Source organism: Cyprinus carpio, chromosome B12 (genome assembly GCF_018340385.1).
Source record: "Cyprinus carpio isolate SPL01 chromosome B12, ASM1834038v1, whole genome shotgun sequence".
Classification (NCBI taxonomy): domain Eukaryota; kingdom Metazoa; phylum Chordata; class Actinopteri; order Cypriniformes; family Cyprinidae; genus Cyprinus; species Cyprinus carpio.
Window position 1 is genome coordinate 14,641,161 of NC_056608.1, and position 24,569 is coordinate 14,665,729.

Below are 24,569 nucleotides of genomic sequence, written 5' to 3' on the forward strand. Positions count from 1 at the left end.
TGTAGGGAACCAAACAACTGTTTTTTGAAGTGCCCTTCTGTGTCATCATCACCTGCCCACACTGAGGCACCGTCATCATGCAAAGAATCTGCGCAAAGGATCATGGGAGCCCGAAGTGTCCATCAGTTGTACCCTTCGAAATCCTTCATTCGAAGGGCCCTTTGAAGTGGCCAGTTTTGAGCACCTCGGTTTGGAACGACCCTTCAATATGGCGGCCAAGATTGTTTTCACTCCTAAGTGCCCTACAGAGGGCGATATATCCCGTTTAGAATGCACTGTGTGTCTCTGGAAACTCATTAACATAAACTAATCATACAGATCTCATTCACCTGCCTGAGCTTCTACATTCCCAGACGTTTTGTGAGTTTTAGATTGTTCTGTGTTTATCTGGAAACAACCCATTTACTTCAATACGTGCAATACTGTCCCTTGTGGCAATACTGAGAATGAAGAATGGTTAAGCCCGTATTAGGCCAATACTTTTTCCCATAGCAAGGTTATGCATACAGTATGAGTGATGTTAATTTCATTATTAGCATACTACACACATACTGTATGCGCAAATTTTTCGAATGGCAAACTCATCTCGTTTTTTTTTTACACTAATTAGTTTGTCCACAAGGTGGCAACACTGGCTCAGTTGCACAGTTGAAAAAGAAACGGAAGAGAGGAAAAACAATAAACTACTGCTTAAACACATGCTTATTCAATAACTGTTTTATTTTGTTATTTGGGTTTATGCATATGCCCCCCCCCCCCCCAAAGCATTGACAAATACCAGTGTTTTCTGTCTTAGCTATGCAAATATTTGATTTCAAAAACAGTATCATAGCTATTAAACTATTTATTGTTATGATTTTAAATCTGTATTTAACCTCAAAACGATCTCAAAGTAAAAATAAGTACTAAAGTCTGAATTTGTGGTGGCTGTGATTTAAATTATTATAATCTTAATTCGAGTGATCAAGGATTTTGAAAGTCTGACAGTAATCAGTGTTGAGTAAGCCTACTACTGTAAGGTTAACCCCCCCTGGTTTAAATGTTTAAAAATGATTAGCAGTTGAAAACAATTCAATTTAATTCAATTCAAGTTTATTTGTATAGCGCTTTTTACGATACATATCATTGCAAAGCAACTTTACAGAAAATTAAGTTTCTACAATATTCAGGAGTAGCTTATCAGTGGTGACTGTCAGTTTATGTGCATACGGCAGAAATGTTCAGAAAAATCAATAAAAGACGTAAACAAACAGGATGATTAACACTATTAACAGCAATTATGCAATCAAACTTTTAGCAAAATGTGGTAGTTCTGCATGTTGTCTCTGGGTTAGCATCATCTGAGGTCCTCTGAGGGGTTGGCATCATCTCTTCTCAGGTGTTCTGGATCCAGACTGGAGCTTGTGTAAATCCTAGTTATCACGGGATGTAAATCCTGTGGCAAAACAGAGAAACAAATAAAGACATAATTAGCATAGCTACTGTTCCAGCCAAGTAAAATTAATTAGTTTAACCCAAGCTAAAGAATAAAAATGCGCATTTGATCAGATATAACTGCAGTCCAAAATTATGAGATGCATTATTTGAATGCTTGGCCAAAGAGGTGTGTTTTTAATCTAGATTTAAACAGAGAAAGTGTGTCTGAAACCCCGAACATTATCAGGAAGGCTATTCCAGAGTTTGGGAGCCAAATGCGAAAAAGCTTTACCTCCTTTAGTGGACTTTGCTATCCTAGGTACTATCAAAAGTCCAGCGTTTTGTGACCTTAGGGAGCGTGATGGGTTGTAGCGTGGTAGAAGACTAGTTAGGTACGCAGGAGCTAAACCATTAAGGGCCTTATAAGTAATAATATCTTGTAACTGATACGGAACTTAATAGGTAGCCAGTGCAGAGACTGTAAAACATTTGTTTGAAATTTAGAAAAGTAATCAAAAATAAATCATATCAGCTGTAATCAGTTACATTACTTCAAGCTATTGAAATAGTTACACTACTTGTTACATTTTAAACAGGGTAACTTGTAATCTGTAACCTATTACATTTCCAAAGTAACCTTGCCAAAAAGAAAACGGGTCTCCTCACATCCATTTTTCAGAGAAAGCATTTACAGCATTGATGCCAATATATGGACATTTAAGATAATCATCTAACATAGTTCTTCTTATTCCATCTAAATACCCTAATGTTAGTGATAAAAATAAAAACTTTTAGATATAAATCTTCCGATGTGACAGAAATCGTTAATCTCATCTCCTTTGAAGTTTTCTTGAGTAAAACAGCTCCATATTTAACGAAGCACATACAAAAGACCTGAACCAGAAGCATTAGGGCCTTTCGCACCGCGGGAACCTTTTCATAGTACCAGAACTAATTGTGGAACTACCCACTTTTTGCCGTTTTCGGAACTGGGTGCGATAGTAGTACTGGACTGCCTTTTTCGAGAACCAAATTACCTCCTACTCCGGAGCAGTGTCTAACCAGCACAACTGGTACTACCTGTGACATAAGTATACATTGATTGGCCAAACGCGTACGAAAACGCCCTCACCCACCATGATTTTAAACGCTGTGTAAACATATTGTAAACATTGTTTTAACATATTTCGTAAGTATGGAGAACAGCGATAGATGGATGGACGTTGAAGTGCAGGCACTTGTAGCAAATGTAGCACTGCCAGTTGTCATTGGAGATTCGTAGTCCTCCTTTCCATTCTTTAAATCACTGTACGTATAAGTCGACATTCCATGACCGTTATTGTGAAACCTGTGAGACACAACAAAAACAGCTCCGATCACAGCATCCTCCATCCTCCTGTTGTTAACGTTGTTCTTCTTTTTGTTTCCATTGTTGAATGCCACGCACAAATGAAGTCGCTGTCGACCGGCTTACGTCACATCCTAGTACACACTGTCGGTGTGAATGCGACCCTTTAAATGGTACTGGGAAATAGTTTGCGCAAAATCATCCCAGTACATTAGTACTGTACATTTACTTCTGGAACTAGCTTCAATCTCACCAACTTCACCAATAATCCAGATTAAAATTAAATTGGTAATCTCAGATTTTCAATGTGGTCTAATGACCCAATTATAGTTGTGAATACAGGTTAAGAGAGGCACTTCATGATAATGTGTGTGCAACACAAAGGATGATATTTTGATAAATGTTGGCAACCAAATAGATTTGTTTATAATTGGCTTCCATTTAAAGACAAAAAAAAAAAAGAGACATTTCTCAAAATATCTTCTTTTAAATTCCACTGTAAAATAAAATCAAACAGGATTGGAATAACATGAGGCAGAGTAAATAATGATCTTTTTTTGTTTTTGGGTGAACTGACCCTTTATGTGGATATACATGTAACAAAACAGGATGGTTCTTAATGTCCTACTACACCTGTATTCACCCTATATTTGGGAAAGTAGTTTAAGAAGTTCCACAAAACCTCACAAAGGAGTTGTGCATGTTCTCATCCGGTTTTGCTCTGGGCTGAAGTTTTAGCACCTGACTCATCCTTGACAAGCCGGAGAACCTAAATGTGACTCAGCTGAGAAACTCTCTTCAATTGACCAAAGGTGAAGCCTGTGGGATTTTCTGAGAAAGCGTGCAGAGGAAGAGGTAGAATGTAGGTGCCTATGCCACTATTTAGCATGCAAATCTCCTCACCCGCCCCTTATGGTACAATTTCCTGTGAATAAACCTGATGTGAGATACAAACAAATAGATAAATAATGAAAAGCTCAAAGAACCAGTGGGCCAAAGAAGTCACGATTCATAGTCAGTCAAAGAGAGTAAAAATATCCCTCTGGTTTCTATTTCTCCCTTCCTCCTGTGTGAGGGATATTTTTAGCAACTCAAGACGTGTTTCATTGAGGCAGCAGACCCACTCGTCTGTGGCTGAGTGCACGTGAGGCTGTGGCACATGTAGCGATGAGGAAGAGAGGAGGGGAGACAGATCAAGTGCGCATCCAGAGCTGAATCACCAGCTACAGCATCACTTGGCTTTAAACAAATCCAAAAGCTTTTGCAAGTTACACTCACATTCGTCATTGACAAGAAAACACCAGAAACATGGCTACATACACAACATTGACTCACATGTTACAACAGCAGTAGGTCAACCAGTAGTCGATGTAAGTTAGTTTTTTTGTGGTCTTTAAAGGGATCATGAATTAGAGCAACCAAATTTTCCTTGATCTTTTGATATATAAGAGGTTATTGTACTATAAAAACATCCTTTACGTGTGAGAACGTAAAACTTTCACATAAGTCTAAAAACTGCTCATATTGAAGCCAAGCTGCTAAAACAATGTCAAATTATGATGTCATAGTGTGCCAAAAGACTGCCTCTGCAGAAGAAGATCAATGCCTACTTCAACATTACTGCCTCATTAGCAGTAGAAAAACACAGTCTTTGCATTGCCTTCCTTCTGATCCTAACATTAGGAAAGAGAGGTTAAACTTTCATGTTTTGGCTTCACTTTTCAGAACGTGTGCAGCACACTTTGCTTAAACACTAATATAATGTAATAATTCCCTCACTGCAAAACATACACTCACAAAACATACAGAATAGATATAAATGAAGATGATTCATCTTGCAGGATGAAGTGTCCTTGGCATTTGAGGTGCAGTCTTTGTCTTCTGATTCAGGATCAGATACTGGCTCAAACATGTATGGCTGAATTTCACCAGCTGCCATTTCTTAACATTGTTTTTTTTAAACAATTCCACGTGTGTTATGATGGGGGCGTTGACACTTTAATATGCAAAACTGTTAGCCAATCATAGCAGTGGGCTATTAGTTCTGAGTCTAGAACTCGCCACGCCCATCCAAACTGAACATTCAGAAGAGGGGGGTGAAAAATCGGACATATAATAGTTTAATACTTATAAATTAGTACAAAAAAAACAATAAATAAATAAAATCTGTTAACAGCTTTAAAGACATTCAAGTATTTTTAAAAGTTTTTTTTTATATTTAATAATGTTTGTTGCATTGTTAAAAAAAAATGCTACTCTACAGTATATAATTGCGTTTTGAGATGGAAAAAACATAGGCTAAGTAGAGTAGGCTCATGTTGCATTTTATTATAGGCTACATTCAGAAATAATGCACCAAAATGCCAGTAAAGCAAAATGTTTACAAATTTATAAACACCATAGATATAGGCATATCATATAGCCTATATATAATATCATATCATATCATATCTATATGTTATCTATGATAAACAGTTATTTTCCTTCTCTCCACAACAAATCATCTAAAGTTAAGGCTATGCGTTTAGGCTGTAAAAACGTCAATCCAAAAACAAATGAATTTAAGGTGAACCTCGATTGGAATGAATCCAAATGTTTCCATATTCGCAAAGTATCCGGATGCTAAAATATTATTTATTATGTAATAAGCTTTGTACTTCACTGGTATCAACATCATCATTCACATCGTTTATATCAGCACAGTAAGGCGGTGGTTACGCTGAACTATAGACTGTACAATGGAGCAGTGCAACTTTTTATGTTTCTTTAACTGTATTTTATTTTGATAATGAACAGGCTGCAATGTTGCAAAATATATTGTGTCAGGCGTGATATGGTCATACCAATGCTGGTTGTTTATACAAATAAAAGCAAACCATCATTCAAAACTGTAAAGCTTTTGCAAAATATATAAAACTATTTTCTGCTGTCTCGTTTCCCTTTCCGTGAACTTTCGATCGAGTCACAAAAAAACGAAACTCAGCACATTGTTTTTCTTTCCTTTTTGTTAATCTGTCAATGATTGAAGTGAAATACATTTCATGAATGCCAATATGCGATTCCTTTTTACGTAAGCCAATCCACCTTTTTCCTCAACGCGGAAGTAAGCCTATGGGTGAGACTTCTGTTTCATTAGTTTATTTAGTTAAATAACGAGGAGAATAACAACATGCAGTAAACGGTAAAACTGTTTGCAGTACAAACCAGTGTGTTCTTAATTAAGATAACAGATTAAAATAATATGATAGGACACGTCAATTGTCAATATCAAGCAGTAAAACGAACTGTTTTGTACATCTAAAAATATCTGGATGCAGATGAGACCGGAAGCTAGACCCATAGAATTTACAAATGGCGGCGCCCATTTTTACGTCAGGAAAAAGGTGGATAGTTTTATTCTGTTTTCTCTGTTCACAAGCGCTTTAGGAGCGCGTGATCTGTTGAATCCATCTTACATATATCCTCGGATAAACGCATTGCCATTGCTACTTACCTATGATGAATTACAGCTGAGCGCGGGCATTTCACGCCTTGCATATCGGAATTCCTGATCGGTTGACAGCAAATTTCAAATATTAAATGGAACGATAAAATAAAGTTATTAACTGGTTGATAACCATTTCAAATTTTCGATTCTGTTCGGAACTATAACATTTGGGTCTGTTCCTGTGTCGTTTCCCGGTTTCATTGTAAGGTAGGCTACATATGTTTTTATTCACCAGTTATGTTTTGCCTTAAGGCAGGTGATCTGAAAGAATTTAAATGCCAGGTCTAATTCATATTTTGTTAATTATAAAAACGAACAAACTTGCATCACACCTAAGACGTTTACTTGCTTTGATGGGAAGATTATTTTCCTGGATTGGTTCGCGTTCAGCAAAATTAACAAATCCTTATTCAAGTAATTTCGTTCCTTTAAGTAGAATGAAATTAAAATGTGACATTTTCAATAACCAAATACTCCAAATTTTCCTCATATTCCATATATTGAGAAATCATGATAACACCAGCCAAAGACAAATTACGCAAAACCATTAATGATTTTTCTTTACTCAGCCATCTTTTTGTTCGACTCAGGTCACCTCCTGAAGCATTCTGTTTATGAAAGAAAGGATGTTGTACATGTGTAGTCACAAAAGCAATGCTTAACTTAATCAAGGATATTCTTTGAACCACTGCTCTTTTTGACTGTAATTGCTTTTAATACTCAGAAAAAATGGACAGACCTTCATATTTCTGTTTTCTTCATTCCAGTGATCAGGAATGCCTCTTTGCTGAAAAACTAAAAAATATAAGAACATTTGGGTTCATCTGTTTCCCTCTGGCAACATTGGAAAGGGCATCTCAAAACAGCAATGCATGCACAATAATGAAAAGCTTTGTTTTCATGAGCCATATCCAGAAATGCTGCAGTGTGTGAAACACAGTTTATTTGAGGATCTGCAAATATTTCATTTTCTATCACTGTCAGTTGAACTAAAGAGAAATGTGCAATTTACCATTCTTTTCAGGGGTGAAAACCATTGAGCACTTCTTGTCAAAAAAAAAAAAAAAAAAGCATTCCAGGAACACAAGTCTTCCTGTAGCAAAAAAAAGAGAGAGAGAGAAGACATCATCTTTTCTTCTGCATAAATAGATGATCACCATTTTAACACAAAGACAAGAGCTACAGACTCACTGCAGGTGTGTCCTTCACTGGACTCAATTTCAAGAACATAATTTCTGTATACATTTACGTCACAAAAACCAGTGTTGAAAGGAGAGTAAATAAAAAATAAAAGATATATTTAAAGACCATCTATACTGACACCTTGTGGAGGAAACTGTCTAAACAAACAGAAATTGTGGTCATCACCTCTCATCTGTTGTTATAGTGCAGTTCCAAGAATATTTCAGGTTCTGTGAGGACACTTTCATTCTGGAACAGAGGCAGTCATCCCAAAAATGATCTATTTTAAACTTCTTCTACAACCTAATCCTTTAAAACATGAAAGATAAAATCATTCAAGACCTTCTAAATCAGTGGTTTTCAACCAGGGGTCTAGGGAAGCCACCATAACCACAATTTAATGTTATTAAAAAGTTTGAAAGCATGCACTTTTACCATAAATGTAGAATATATATTTTCAGTGCTCATTTTGTGTCGGACAAAGTAGGCCCTTCAAGTCAAAAATACTGAGAATCACTGTTATAAATGGGCTAATCTGTTAAAAAAAAAAAAAAGGTAGGATACACTGTAGAAATTGTAGAAAGATATTTTTGAATATGAGATTTTTAAAGCTTTATTGGAGGTACATTATACTAGAAAATATTTTTACTGATAGTTTTTCTATTTTAAAATGTCATGTTCAATTGAATGTGCTACTTGCAGTTACTTTGTAATTGTTTGTGAGTTGTGCTATGGGTGCATCTTGTTTCTACAGTGTAAAAAAACTGAAGGACAATTCATAGTGTGCAATATGGAGGATGTAATATTAATATCCAGCCTTTTTGATCATTTGTTTACTGTATGATGAGTTTCACAGTTTGTCTTGTTTTGTATAATGTTGTATATCTGTTTGAATACACTACAGAAACATAAGCATGACAAATGCTTTTTCGACATTTTAATCTATGCCTATTTTAAAAGGGGTCATATGATGCGATTTTAATTTTTCCTTTCTCTTTGGAGTGTTACAAGCTCTTGGTGAATAAAGAAGATCTGTAAAGTTGCAAAGACTAAAATCACATATCCAAAGAGATATTTTTTATAAAAGTTAAGAGTCAACCACACCTACCTAAAACAGCTCGTTCTAACACGCCCCCACATCTCTACGTCACTGTGTGGGAAGCTTTGCATAACCCCGCCCAAATGTTCACGCAAAGAAAGAAGGCGTTACTTTTATTCTCGCTGTAGTATTGTTGTTGCCCCGCCGCCATGTTGTGGAGATGCTTTGTGTTTCATTGTGAAAACGAATTTACTTTGTTTGGCCTTCTAAAAGAAGACGATATCTGCTTCGTCATGCCTAGAGCTGATCTGTTCTGGTCGCTGAGGAAATACATCAACTTGGCGCCATGGATCGCTAGATTGGTTATCCATTGATGAAGGGGAGTCCATCCCGGGGTCGTCACATGTGGTTGCCGCAAACCCGCTCCTTCATTGATTCTGCCGGCTGTGCCGTTCTCAAGCCGGCCTCTGCTCACTCTAGCCACCAGTGTGTGACTCTGTGTGTTTTGTTTTTTATTCTAAATGTTCGCTTCTGGTCTTCCATGTTTGGTTGTGAATGGAAATCAGTGGTTAAGTTGTATTTACAACACTGTTCCAGAACAGTTCAAACTAAATATTCAGATGTGTGCAGTGCATTTTATGGAGGACTGTTTCCTGATCCTGGAAGAGTAGACTACAATGCCGGCTGTTTTGACTCACAGACTGTAAGTACATTTTTATATTTAAAGAATGTGCCACTGATGATTCAAATACAAATTTTGAGCAGTGTAGAATAGCGCTTGTTGTTTATCATTTCTCCAATCACAAATGCAGACATGGTTTTATGTTTACGTGGCATGATGCAATGCAATGAGTAAAAAGACAGTATAAGTCATTATAATCAGTAATTATGTTCACAAATCAACAAATGCCTCGTTCATAATGGGTTTTAATGTTTATGTCTCTGCGCTCCAGTGTTCTGTCCAGGACACAGCACGACAGTATGGTTAGGGGCGTAACATTTCTGTCACACGCTTGAGGTATTCGGCCAATCACAATGCACTGGATAGCTGGCCAATCACAGCACACCTCACTTTAAGACCGATGAGGTTTGTAAAAATCGGCGCGCTCCAGAAAGTCGGGGCATAGAGGAGAAACAAAAATGTACAGTATGTGGAAAATAAAGTGTTTTTTGAACCTTATTTTTTATGAACACATTTCATTACACCAAATACACAAAATAATGTTCTTTTTAGCAACATCATATGACCCCTTTAATTAAGCGGGAGTTTTCCTTGAAGATCATCATAAGCTGATTAGGAGGAATCTGCCACTGAGAGCTGCAATGAACAGCCCAAGCCACACTGAGGTGCTGATATACCCTCTCAACCTACGACAAGGCTCTTCTGTACTTTCTTTCTTTAGTAGAACTTATACTATAAACACAGCAGTTGAGCTGGCATGATGCAGATTATATGTTATAAAATTAGCCCAATGTTTATTGATCACTGTCAATGTGAGGATTTTGATCATGGTATACATTAAAATACCATTTTATATAGACTTTTTTTTTTCATATGTTTCTATTAAAAAAACAAACAACAACAGCAACAACAACAAAACCCTCAGACACAGTGTAGGCGTTTGTGCAGCGCCCCTGCTGGAGTGCATTGGTAATAACTTTATTGCAAAAATACAAGTTCACTCAACCTCAAGCATTTACAAATGAGTCCCCAATGGAAAACTTTGAAATGCCATTTCATCTTTGAGAAATCCTCCTCCCACCAGCTACAACGTGCATTCAAAGGCTGTTAACTGTACAGACATTATTAAGTAAAGATTCAACAATTCAGCAGGAAATCATTTTCTTCCTCAGTATATAGGAAAAAAAGAAAAAGTATTTGATTTTGTCCCAGTCTGACTCTTTGCTGGTAGTTCAGGAGAGAGCAATTTGCATAGCATACTCATATACCACCTTTGCTACATTCTCAAAAATCCTTTAAACGAAAGGAAAGATGAATAAATGAAAACAACAACAACATATCTTTATGTTAGAGCCAATCTTTGGTTAAGACAGAGTTAAATAAGATCTAGATCTCTGTACGTAATTTCTTTTATAATCATTTTAATTTCTGCACTCAAAGGCTTTTAATGAAAAAATAATACATATCACAGCACAATATGATTAGAATGAAAAGTTAAATACTGCATTAATCATATTATATTGTGATATGAAACATCTGTTGATCAATATCGGAGTATCGTTAATACATCTCACAAATCCTATTACGTTTATTTGAATAATAGTATGAAAGCATTCCTTGCTCAAGGCCCCATATACATAATACTGTCCAAATTTCAGGCTATCTATGCTATCAGGGCCGAACATTCTTCAGCTGTGTTGATTAAAGTAAAATCTAGAAATAATATAGATTCTACAAAAATCGAATGGGATGAGACCCCTCAATTATTACAGGCCCGAAGATCCATCATGTGCCAGACTCATAGCTGTGGTTTCAGTGTCACTGCAAGTTTAAAAAAAAACAAACAAAAAAAATGAATCAAGTAAAATAAACAATAAAAAGGAAGCTTAACTTGGCATATCTCCCTGTATAAATGGGAGAACTGTCATTAAAATAGCAGTTTTTCTCCAGCTTTACACTTCTGAAGTGTACTATACTTGTCTTAATGCAGATAATAATTATTACCACTAGAACTGATTAACATTCCATAACGTCATTACGTAGTTTCTCCATTCCTCTGTATATTTCTTAAGATGTTGTAGTTTTTTATTAACAATAAACTCATTTGTTAGTGTATGTTCAGTCAAACAGTCTTTGCCTGTAACACGAGACACAAAACAGCTGTGTGCTACAGGGAATGCCCGTATCAGAGAAATAGGAGGAAAAAGGTGAGAAGAGACAGTCTCATTCCACGCTCAGCGCCAGGGCCGCAGATTTACATGCTTGCTCCAACAAAAAGCACCAGAGCTGAGAGATGACACCGTACAAAACATCTCGATTCACTTAGTACAGGTTGAAGTACTTAGCATCTACATGTACATGACATTAACCCATCCCGCTACCAAAAAACGTACGCAGGAGAGTTGCTTGGGAAAAAATGTTCAGCAAAGCGATGACGATTCTGGGACGTTGGTTTGCTGAGAACTTGTATCCGTGGAACAGGCGAGGAGGAAGGGTAAAGAATGGTTTTTTCTACCCTATCGGTCAAAAGTTTGGAATAATTAAAATTTTTTAATATCTCGTAAGCTCACTGATGCTGCATTTATTTGATTAAAAATACTATAAAAACACTATGAAATATTATTACAATTTAAAATAACTGTTTTATATTTAAATATATTTTAAAGTGTAATTTATTCCATTACTCCGGTCTTCAGTGTCACATGATCCTTTCAGAATTTTTTTTTTTTGGTGCTTGAGAAACATTTATTAACACTATTAAAATCAATGTTAAAAACTGTCAAGCTGCTAAATATTTATTGTGAAATATATTCAAATGAAAAACAATGCTTTAAATTGTAATAATTTTTAACAATTTTACTGCTTTTACTGTATTTTTGTTCACTTGAGACATCTTATTTAAAATATTTAAAAAATCTTAATCATTCCAAACTTTTGACCTGTAGTATAAATGAGGGCAGGGTTACAATAAGCCCCTCCCCTTTTACCACCCAACACATGCACACACGCATACACACAAACACACATTTACCGTCTAGTGCAGCAAGGAGGTACCGTATGCTTCTCCTCTGCAATTAATTGAATGTTGGGGTTAATTAAGTTAAGTGCTCTGGGTTGGATGGCTCACTGCGGGAGTCCAAATCTAAACACCACGCTCCTTTCATTGCATGCTGCAAGTCTGACTATAGGTTAGTCATACACACACACACCTCAGCCCCAAAGAATCACGCCATCCCAGAGCTCGTAAATAAAAAGAAAAGTTAGTTTTGGTGTCTCTTTCCGTCATGCTGTGGATCGAGCTTCAGGGGCTTCTGCATGGAAAGATTTACCAACTATAGCAGGGTAACTTAAGGGCGTCATCCCAGGTACAATACAAAGTGCAGGGTGATTGAGGATGGCATCAGGTCTCTGGACGTGCTCCTTCCAGTTCTCCAGGAAACTGTGACAAGAATGGGATGGGGTGTGCAGAGGGGTCATCCAGGGGAACAAACGCATCTGTGGAAATGTTCCAGGGCTGGAGGACCTGGTCCAAAGCCAATTGGTTGGGTGAGAGCTTTAGAGAGGATGTCTTCCAATACACCTCACTGCTGGACCGTAGTGCTTCCCACTGGAGAGAGCTTGACGCCGGTCAAACACAGCCAGAAACTCGGAGAACCTCTGGAGACGTCCTGCAATGGGGTAGGATGGAGTGTGAAGGACAGGAACCAGACCAATCAAAGAAAAAAAGCAACAACAAAAGAGGAACTCCTTTAACAGCAGGAAACGAAAATGAAGCGAAAGCAGACTGTTTAGTGGGGGGGCCACTGGCACCTGGACTCAATTGCAATGCAATGACAGAAACATGAATGCAGAACAAGAGGGAAATGGCCCTTTGAATGGTTGAGGTGGTTATGAATGTGGAAAACGAGAGTGAGCTTTACCTGGGGCCCCTCTGGAAGGCCCAGGCTGCTGAGACGGGGGTGAAGATGATGGAAGGAGATGAAGATAGCTGGGTTGGTCTGAATGAGACAATGGAAACTGAAGGCAACTAGGTGAGTACATGGAGTTGTGATATGATGTAACCCCGGAGTCCCCCAGCTAGGTACACACACAACACACACATACATTGATATGCACAAGGCCGAGGAAAAACACAAGTGCATTCAGTCAAAAGAGAGGAAAAGGGGAGAAGAGAGGGGGAGGATGGGGAAAGGGGAAGAGATGGGGAGCACAAAAGTAAGGCACGAAAAGAATCAAGGGCCTCATTTATAAAATGCACATAAGATCAGATTTGATCCCAAGTCAAAATTGAGATTTATTAAAGGGATTGTTCACCCAAAAATGAGCACTCTGTCATCATTTACTCGCTCTCTTATGGTTTCAAACCTGAATGACTTTTTTTCTTCTTCTGTGGAACAAAACAAGATATTTTGGAAAAAAATATTTTAGACGTGGTATGTGTGTTGAAACAGGGTTGGAACAAAGTTCTGCAGGGCTCCGGCCCTCCAGGAATTGAGTTTGACACCCCTGGTATAGACCAAAGCAGTTAAAACATTCTTGATAATATCTTCTTGTGTGTTCAGCAGAAGAAAGAAAGTCATACAGGTTAGGACTGAAGTGAAGGTGAATACATGATCATAATTTTGATTTTTGGGTTAACTATCCCTGTAAAAGCAGAAACTGAAGTGAAAATGTTCTTACACGAACTGCAAGTAAAAAGCAGCCATAAAAGCTATTTTTATTATCATGCACTGTTATGCCAGTGCACGCTGACATAATTTTCTAATCATTTCCAGTGATGCAAGAGCAAAAAGTCAGTGAGTGAATAAATGAATGAAATGAGTAACCACAATTACATGGACAATAATATACTAAAATACTATTATTCATGCATGATCAAATAAACATACATAATATTTTTATTTACATTACATTTAAAAAATTTTTTTCATATCTACAAGAAAGATAAATCAATATTTAAAAACTTTAAATTATTAAGTAATTATTAATTAAATTATTAAGAACACAACATAATAAATGGCAAAATTGGGGACTGGTGAATAGTGCAAAAAAAAAAGTTTATTTGCTATTTATTTGAAACTCAAATACCTTTACACTCTTTGGAGTGGGTAAACCACATTTCAGAGTTTAATGGTTTAATGAGTTTAAAAGGTTTAATGAGATCATGGTCTGAAAAATAATGTGAATGAGATGAGATGAGAAAAAATGGATAAAAATGGATCACTGACAGGATAATGAATTGTATATACAGTATGGCCAGAAACTAGAATCTAGTAACCAAATTTGTTGCATTACCTTTTTCATGTACTCTCACTTATGTACAGAAGACTTTAATAAAACGAAAATGATTAGGGAACATTGTTAAAGTGCATACGAATGCATTTGGGAAGATGACTATATGCATGTCTTTATAAATGAGACACCAGGCCTCTTTTCAAATGTAGTGAAGCTACAGCATGTGGACACAGGATGGCAGTATGACTCAGTAAGACAATGAGAAGTTGTGCATGTGTATTTGAGTGTTCTTGCGCAATGGTGCACGTGGATGTCATGTGACAATACAGTTACGCATTCATATATTCCTGGCATACATTATATATTAAAAATGAATGAATGCCAAAATAACACACTATACACAGTAAATAGCTTTGATAGACAGCATCTGCTATGAAAATAGATGTAAATGCAGAGTGTACATCAAATGACATAAAGCTCAGCAGTGATTTACAAGGGACAGGCAGCACACACAGATCAGGTTGAAGTGCCAGTAGCTGTGTGTTAGCACTCTCCTGCATAGGTGACAGCACTCTTATCAGGTTTCTAGGGCAGATATCTGATTCCTCCCCCCTCCTTTGGCCCCTTTAGCAGACTCTTGAAAGCTAGTTGTCACTAGTTGCACTATTTCACTCATATTTTAGCCATTCGTTAGCTCCTTAGATCAAATAAGATAGTAAGAGTTACTTTTAGTGTAACTGAGAGATATGTGTGGGAAACTTACAAAGCTTCGGGAGACGGCAAGACGGTTCTGGCGACGGCCAATGACCGTTCCACTCAGGCTGCGAGCAATACGGCGCAGGTGATCCGCATCATACTGGTCTTCCTCTCCTGAATGAGGCTCTTGATGGGCCACTGACAGGGGCTACAGAGAACAAAGTTACTGCAGCAAAACACAAAGTCTGGAGGAAACTAGACACAACAACCAAACAAAATCAAAACGCGCTAACAGATTGTGCACTGTATGAAAAACAAGCTGTGATGTGGAAAGAAACCAGCCATAACAAAAAAAAAAAAAAACACCATCAAAAAGGAGACAGCCATCCCTCAATAAAGAACCAGCAAATAATAAACAAACAAATTAAGTAAATAAAACCTAGATTATTTAGACTAATGGCAGGTAACATCTAATGAAGCCCACATGCTACACAGTTTTAGCCCTGATTTTTCTCTCCCTGTCTATTAGTGGAAACCACTGATGAAAAACTGAAATCAGAAGCAAATCGGTACTTATTCATGTGAGTGATGATTGCTTTGTGTGTTTTTTTTAAGATGCAATCTGAGATACCAACAGATGCCCGAGAGACGTTTAACAGGTTAAATATCTAGAAATGTCTGCAATACAAGTTCTGCAGGGTGAACTAGGCTAGAAGTGACACTGGCAACGACAGACGGCTGCATAGTTAGAAAAGACCTGCAATGCAAGATTTGTCATATAGACGAAATTATAATATTAGGTACTTGTGGACAAGTCTAAATGATATAGCATGAGACTCCATGATGAAAAATGCAGAGAAAGAAAATACCAATGCCAATACCAATTTGAATAATAAATCTTTGCAAGAGCTTTGCAATCAGACCTATATAAGGAGTGCAGCATCACATATCTTACCATGTTCATGTAACCAGTAGGGCTGCAACAACCTGGCGGTCCATAAGCGGTTCTCTCAAGTTCAGCCGTGGGAGTCCGAGAGCGTCCGACTCCAGTGAGCAGCTTTCGTGCAGCAGGTGGTACTGTCAGAGAAAATCAGGATTGACAACAATGACATTTTCTCAATGTATGGTTCAATTTGTTAACTGTATTAGGCATCATAAACACTTGTGGGTCGCAGAATGGAGCAAGGTGGGTCCCACAGTCACTTGGCTGCAGCTAAGTTTGCGTTTAAATGACACACACACTCACACAGTTCAGTCTAGGGCTGCACGATATAGCCTACCAACATTAATTACAAATTGCGATATCCTTAGTGTGATTTTCGAATTGCAATTAAGACCGCGATTTAAAACATGCGTTGCGTGTTTTGAAGCACGGGCGCGCACAAGTTGTAATTACAGAGGGTCTCAGAGCAACGTCATTATTAAAAGGTTCAATCGGTCCGCATTATTACTGAGAAAAAACTCGCTCACTTCAATGCGCTGTATTCTGCATGAGATTGCATACACCAGAAAATTCAAATGTTATGGAAAGGGTTTCAGGTAGGCTATGTTCATTCATTTCTGTCGTCTGTTTGAACTGCACTGTTTTCATTCGGGAAACGGTCTGTAAAGAGCATTTCACATGTACGGGGTGAGTAGGGCATAAATGCAGGGTTAATTGTAACACTCCAAGATTTAAACATTTCCACATAAAATTGACAAAATTTCGCAATATTTCCTTGACATATCATCTCTATATAGAGGAAAAAAATGTGACAAAGTTCAAAAATCTTTTGAAGATATTGCTGAACATTTATTTAACCATTGCAAAAGTAAATTTCTGACTGAAGTAAATTTGACATCTAATTTTTTTAGTGTTTATTTAAAATGAGACACATCTGTTTATTATTTTCACAATTATCTTACAATCACTATTTCACAATTATTTTAATCTCCAAACTGTTTTAGTTAGTTCTGCTTTACTTCTTATGTTTTCCTAAAAAAGTGTTGGATTGTGCACCGCTCTCCCTTACACACACACACGGAAGGACCATGAATGCATTTTCTGCGCTGAACCCCGCGATGAGTTTAACAACACGCAGCGCAGATTACAGTTCACTGGAGTGAGCCTGTTTCACGTTTTTATGGACGTTTCATATTTTAACATCTGTAAACAAAGAAATTAAAACTTAAATATTTGTACACTAAAATAAAATGGTTATTTTTCTTAAATATTTAATTTCTGTCATATCAAACTTTTAATTAAGATTAGGCTTAAAGTAACGTAAATTTTTTTTTTGTTGTTTTTTTAAATATTTTGGTGGGTCGTGAAATAGATTATACTTGTCTAGGTGGGTCGTGGAATGGAAAAGTTTGGGAAGCTCTGGTCTAACTGACCTTTTGATAAGCCCCTCCCCTTGAACACAGATGAGCCAATGGCAGTTCCAGAGACTGATACTCTGACATCTTTAGGGTTAGGCGCCATAGAGAAACATTGAAAGATCAAAATCTCTCTCCGTTTGATGGTGTTTTTGCTACAAAAATGGTAAAATGATGTGCCTGGTGTACTTGTAACACTGATGTTGTTGTGGGGGGGGTGGATTGGGTTATGTTGCAGCATTATAAATATTTTGGTTTTAAATCATGAAGGCAAGCCAATGGATATCACACAAGCAACGTGCAAACTTTGCACAAGAGTAATGCCGGTGAACGTCTTAATCTCAGTAAATTCACCAGAAGGTGAATGTGAACACTGAAGGACCTTTCAGCATCTGATGCTATAGTAATGTAACATATTCTCTCAGAGATGATGAGAGACGAATCTACTTCATATGCTGATAACTATATATAGGGAGTTTTAATTTACTCCCTTAATATTTCTCTTTTGGCCCGAACATTTTGTCTTAAAAGGGATGTTTTTGTAAGTCGGTGCCTGAAATAAAACAGCTCTTAATTTTCATTGATGTCTGCAGTGTTAAAGGCACAATATGTAAGTTTTCGCCGCTATAGCATGCGTATTCAAAACAAACAACAAAACAAAGGCATAGCTTGATGATGCCATGACTGAGTGTGGAATCATGGGAGTTGTCGTCTTCATCCCCACAGCCGATGCAATCCGGGCAGAAATCATGTATATGGATGAACACTGTTCTAGTGATTTTTGGATATTTTAATAAAAAAAATCTTACATATTGTGCCTTTATTAGTTTCAATTATAGGCCTCAATTATAGGCCAATTATAGGATAGAATTCATTGTATAATAAACCTGTTTTGAAAGACCTTTTTAAAATAATTTTCAATGAGGAGTAAGCTAGTAGCTGGATCTTTTATTATCCTCACAGTGCATCAGTTATGCGGTGATGCACTATGAAATTATTGCGGGGGAAATTAATTGTAACCCAATAATAAGAAGATTGTAACAGGCCTACATTAACTGGAAATGCCAAATGTTCTTAAATTTGCCCATATTTGATGCTTTTGACAATATTTCTGGCTATGGTCTATACATTATCATCGTCTTTCGACGCACCCCAGCAAGGAGAGGTTAACACGGTGGCCCCCTCACAATGCGCGCCAGTCCACTATGTCACTTTGTGCATCTTGATGCCAGGGGATTTACATGACCGTCTTAAAACCAATGCGAAATCTAAGTGGGGAAATATTTTGCCTTCATGCAAAATTCCTGATTGCATGGTTCCTATTGAAATTACTATATTTCGCCTGTGAAAAGTGGCCAAACAATGCGAAATGTAGTAATTTCATATTTTGCATGAAGGCAAAATATTTCCCCACTTAGATTATAGTAAGTGTGACTGCACCTGTAGTCTGCCCGAAGAACAGAACTTTTAAAGTGCATGTAAACACACTTAGTGTGAGACAATTTAAGATGTTAATTTACCTGGTCTCGCAACAGCAGGTGAGCTGGTAGCACGCACGGCTCGGCCAGGACCCGGGCCAGCCTGCAGACTAGCCTGGTAAAGTGAGTCCAATTCAGAGAGTTCCTGGTCCTCGGCCTCTGTGGGTTCCAACTCCATGCCCTGGAAGTTTGAGTACTTAGGGATGTTCTTCTTCCTGGTGCTCATGGGACTGTGAGAAGCAAGGTGTCTTCCAGGTGTGTGTTGAGAGAGGGCAGGTCCTGTCTGCTGGTTCTGATCAGGAGGTGTGTTATAAGGGTTGACAACAGCATCAGGACGGTCTAGGCTCCAAGAGGACCAATGACGGGCAGCAACTGGAGGGGTCAATTTGGTGCAGGGCTGGGAAGATGCACACAGGGGTTGCCATATGGGGGCTCTTCGGGACACTGGCCCCTTCTCCTCAACAGGGACGGGTGGTGGACTGGGATTGCTGGATTGGGGTATCTGGTCTGGACTATCTGCCGTGCCCTGCCACAAAGGAGGATTTAGAGATTGAGGATGCTGACAGCTGGAGACCTCTTCTGCCTCTCCCAATACACCCCAGAAGTCAAGGGGCAAAGAGGGCAAAGATATGGCAAGGTGCTTGCGTATGGGCATGATCCGAATGCCTGATGCTTGGAGAACATCTGATAATCTGATGCCACCCCATTCGTCCTCATTCTGGGTTGTCCAATTGTTGTGTTCATCACGGTCTTGGGGCTGTGGCTGAGAAGAGGCAGGCCGGGGATTGAGCGATGGGTGGCTAGAAGGCTGAGATGGGGTGTTTGTACAAGAGGACGGTGATTTCATGTGTTGAGGAGAGGGTGGGCCAAGCACAAAATCCTGATTGGTCTCCCAGACCTCTTCCTGATTGTCTGTCAACAATACTTGGACCGGGCCAGGCTGTTCACTGAAGAGGCAAGAAAAGCAAGAGAAGGATTTTGGTTAGACACTCTGAAAAATTAACATGGTTATCTGAAATTAGTACAGTCCCATTCAACATAATCACTCAATTAATGTCAACAATTAAATTATGGCAAAATTAACTAATTTAATGGCATAATTACATGAATTATTTGAAAAATGGAATTAAATGAATTAACTTTTTTTAATATTATGTTTTGTAATTAGAACATTAAGGACTAAAATGCCTTCACACCAGTATTGTTCTTGTTAAACTTATTATTTATAATCTTTTTATTTGTTGAAATAAATCTGAAATAAAATAAAATATAAACATTTAATGAAAAATTTCAAATTAAAAACAAAAACCTATGTTGAATTACAACTTTGTACCCCTTGATGCTATTATTTCCTTGTGCATATAAATGTGTCCTTGTGTATGCTGAAAGGTTTAACTTTTTATAGGAAGCCATACATAAAATGCACATGTACACTTGAGATATATTTTATACTACCAAAAATATGCAGTACGTATTCATTCATTAAGGCAGACTAAACATAAAATAAGCAAGAAACCTAGAGTTCTAACGGGTCTTTGATAAGATCAGTTGGTGTTATATTTGTAAATCAATACTCATTCATTCATTTCAAAATATTTATTTATTTCAATGTCCAAATGACAATGCTGCCAAAGACCAAATTCAAGGAGACCTGTGTTCTTCACTCCAGTATTCATGAGCCACTTCTCATACAATGCACACACACATACACAGTCCCCACGTGCTTTCCACAGCTGACGCACTACGTGACCTTGACATCATTTTCATAGTCGTCATATAAACCAGAGTTACAGCAGCCATAAATATGCCCAAAAGCTCCCCAGAAGTGGAGTGCATGGGAATGAGCGTTGGCTTTGCTCCAGAAGGGAAACCTGCTTGCTATTTGCATTCACCTCTAATAAAGCAGAGCAGAGTATCCATCAGAATACCATCAATCCTCCTTCATCTGTACTGGCCCTCAGTGACCCACAGATGACCCGTGTGATAGATTCATTTTCAGATAAATCTTTATCTAATACCAGTAAAAAGCCTCTGAAAGATGCAAACACTCAATCCTCAGTGAAAATAAAATAGAAAACATTTTATAGGTTTAAAAAAGCTAAACTGAACTGAACATCTTTCACAGTGCCCCCAGGAATCTGCTTACAGTATGTACCCCAGGACAGTCCTGACTGGGAATCACTGGTTTAGGGAAGCAATACTAGGTGATAGGTGGTTCCTGGCGGCTGCTGCATGGCCTAGAGTGGGTATAGAGGGAACTGAAGTGGGAGAAGTTCGGTACAGAGGTAAACATCCCTGATTAATGCGCTGGAGTGCTCATTTACTGTAAATACTTCCTCAAGCACTACATTGGGTAATTACCCAAGGGGCTTTGGCCAGGTCAGGCCATACATCACATCAACACCTTTAATCAATGGAGGGGAAAGAGAAAGCAGGGAACAAGAAAAAACAAATAAAACAGCCGCATTCCATGAGACTCACTGCCGCAGTGGCTGTTGCTTTGTTCTACTTTATTAGTAAAGTGGCATGCCATGTGTATGTAATATCAGGGGGTAGCCATTCACTAGCTTGGGTTTGCAAATAAGTAAGCCGACTGCACCCAGGCTTCCAATATTTGGTCTTATCAGAAATCTATAACACCCGTCCCGTCTGTATGTGTGATTTTAAATTAGAAAAAAAAAAACTTTAAGCAAGACCTGCATCACATTCAGAAATATAACAGAAAACACAAAGCTTTTTCTCATTGCCACTTTACAAAAGTCCAATATAACACATGGGTTGGTTTTAAGACCAAAATTTTGACTTCGGTACGATATCAGCCTTAGTACCTCAGCATCTATAAAAATAGATGTTAGGTAGACTATTATAATATGCATGACAGATTTGCACATCATTAAAATGAAAAATATTTAAATAACTGAATTGACCATGAAATCTGTTAGATGAGTTCTATTTTTAAATCAAGCAATGTCATGGAATTAACAACATATAAAACATATATTTGTATTTCAAAATAAATCTATATTAATAACAATCTATAAATCTTATTAAATCAAAATATTCTGAAGCATGAAGATAATGTATCAAAATTAAGAAAAACAGTTTCCATATTTTGCTAACATGCTTTAATTCAGTCTTGCATAAATTTGAGATGGTCTATGGGTGTTAATATACTAACAATTAGGTATATTAATTATTCAAACATTTCATAATCAATACATTTCATTTTAATTGTCAAATAATGCATTAGTGCATTTGAACACCATTATACATAAACTCTCATGTTCATGTTTCAAGTCAAAAATTATGTTTGTATGCTGGTATTGTACTGTTTTCAAACTTTTGGTACTGCGGTTCTGATTATGCATTGGTATACCACACAACCCTAACAGACCCAGGGGTCTGAGAGAGTACTGATCTAAACAAGCGGTTACATTGGATACACAGGGTTACAGCACAGGTACCTGGTGGGCCCCTGTGGGCGGCGGGGCTCCTGCTGCTGCTCTTGCTGTTGCTGCATGCGCTGCTGTAGGCCCCGTGCTCTCCTCATGCATTTTTGCAGCTTGGCGTCAGCAGCCATAGTCCTGCTATGAGTGTTAGCACTGCCCTCATGCATGGAAAATCTTAGTTTAGCTATAATGCAAAAGAACAACAAAAAGGGAAAGGAAAGAAGAGCAGAAGAAAAGAAAATGCAGAAAAGAAATGAGTTATGAGGGGCCGGCATGCGGACCATATCTTTGTTATAGAAACGACAAAGTCATGAAATTGAAAGAAAGAAGAGAGAGTGATGGTGGGATATATCCCACCTTTCACCCCAAAGCTCTAGGCTGTTCAATAGGCAAAGCTTTGCACGCTAGCTCATCAAAGTTGACACATTGCTGATTTCATGTAATGGGTTGATAATAATAGCTTGCATCAGAAGTGTCATGTCCATTTGCCCATTTTGAAAATTATACCCAAGGGGGAAAAACACTTTTATAATTAGAATGCAAGCATATAAAAAAAAAAGAAAGAAAACATTCACCTGTCTAAATATTTAATGATTATTATTATTATTAAATATATATATATATATACACATTTGTTATGTGGTCTTACTTTTTTTCTCTTTAAAATGTTTTATGTTCTGACCTGTGTATCAAAAGGTTGTTATACAAATACAATTTGAATTAAACAATTAATAATAATAATAATAATAATGATAATAATAATAATAATGATTTTGTTTTAAATATATTGTATATATTGTTTATTATATATATATATATATATCATTGTATAGTATTTTAAACTATGAATCCAGAACTGCTGAAACAAATAGGTGCATGACACCCCTGAGTTCAATAACTTTCACGTTGCCTTTTTAAAAACACATCACCTGCTGCTGTGCAGTATTTTGCTTACTGAACAAACCCATTCACAATGAGTGACATAAACAGAGTTCAGAAAGATCATAACATGGAGAAGCACTGGGCTGCTCTGCAGAACGACAAGAGAGAAACCAACGACTGTGATTAAGCTTTTTTTAAGCCCTCATTCGCAATGTGTACTAAACAACATGTTGAGATCCATCACACTGATTAACTGTCAATTGCATCCCAAAATGAGTTCGCATTAGGAAACAGTTGATTTGGTTGCTCTCCTGTCTGGGGCTGTTACATGGAAAACCGCATGGGAGATTAGTGTTGCCATGGTTCCCTTGAACCTGTTTCGTTTAAGTCTGGTTTAGCATTAATTCTGCCCATCATAAAAATGCTATTTTCAGAACATTTACTGCTGTCAACACCAGCTGCGCCTGAGCTAGCTTTAACTGCAGATGACGTGCATCGCTTTCAGTGGGTTGAAAAGGAGCTGACGGCATTCTGGGAGATGCAAAGGGGCAAAGTTTTAGGACGGCATACTATAGACTGAAGACACAGGAAGCAGGAGTGACAGCCAGGACTGACACACAAACGTACAGTAGACACACACAAAACCAATGATAGATAGCAGGATTGCGGCAGGCGTTGGCCAGAGGAATAGGAAACTATTCTTCTATACAGGGAAGGCATGACCTTATAGGCTGCCACTGGATCTTAGAGGCCTGTATGTGCTTTAGGCCTAATTGAATATGTCTCGACGAGACAGTGAAAGGTTTGCTGGGATCTAAAGAGTGGAAATATTTACAAAAGCTGTCTTCCCTTTACATATATTAGTGCTGCGCCTCACATATACAGACATGCACAACCATATACACGCATACCGTGAGCAAAGCGAGACAGAGATGGAGGGTTTGCCGACCTGGATAGGCATAAATAGCTTTGTGGAGAGTTTTGCATGGCTAAAATTGTTCTCCACTCATTAATCATTCAAGCAGGTATGCCAGCGCTTCGGACAAAAATGCTGTTGTTACAGGTAAGCACGAGATACACAGCCACCATTTTTGTTTTAATTTGGAGAGTGCTGAGAGATTTAGACAGGATTGCGCGGCTGTATCCTCACACGACAGCTCAGCACAATCACAATCCAATCCTTCCACCAAAAGGGATTTATAGAGGTTGGGAATGTTATGATGGCGAATACAGAATGGATTTAAGTTTGCGTGTGGCTGTGGGTGAGGCCCATTCAAATGGTGTTCCAAATGGAGGGCTCACACAGAGAAAAAAATG

The 24,569-nt window shown here is 37.8% G+C and overlaps 1 protein-coding gene across 8 annotated transcripts in view; it reads right to left on the bottom strand.

The window, feature by feature from the left end:
- Positions 1–11,972: 11,972 nt before the first annotated feature.
- The window catches only part of usp54b (ubiquitin specific peptidase 54b), a 103,439-nt gene continuing 90,842 nt past the window's right edge, over positions 11,973–24,569 (bottom strand). For 7 of the 8 annotated variants that reach the window (XM_042735546.1, XM_042735541.1, XM_042735542.1 and 4 more), the window contains 6 exons: positions 22,386–22,554; positions 18,964–19,868; positions 16,041–16,162; positions 15,153–15,293; positions 13,075–13,231; positions 11,973–12,822 (listed from right to left, as the gene is read on the bottom strand). In XM_042735546.1, the coding sequence (XP_042591480.1) occupies positions 12,710–12,822; positions 13,075–13,231; positions 15,153–15,293; positions 16,041–16,162; positions 18,964–19,868; positions 22,386–22,554 (1,607 nt within the window). In that variant the 3' untranslated portion in view covers positions 11,973–12,709. The remainder of the gene's footprint in view (positions 12,823–13,074; positions 13,232–15,152; positions 15,294–16,040; positions 16,163–18,963; positions 19,869–22,385; positions 22,555–24,569) is intronic. The other variant, XM_042735543.1, reaches the window with a different exon arrangement.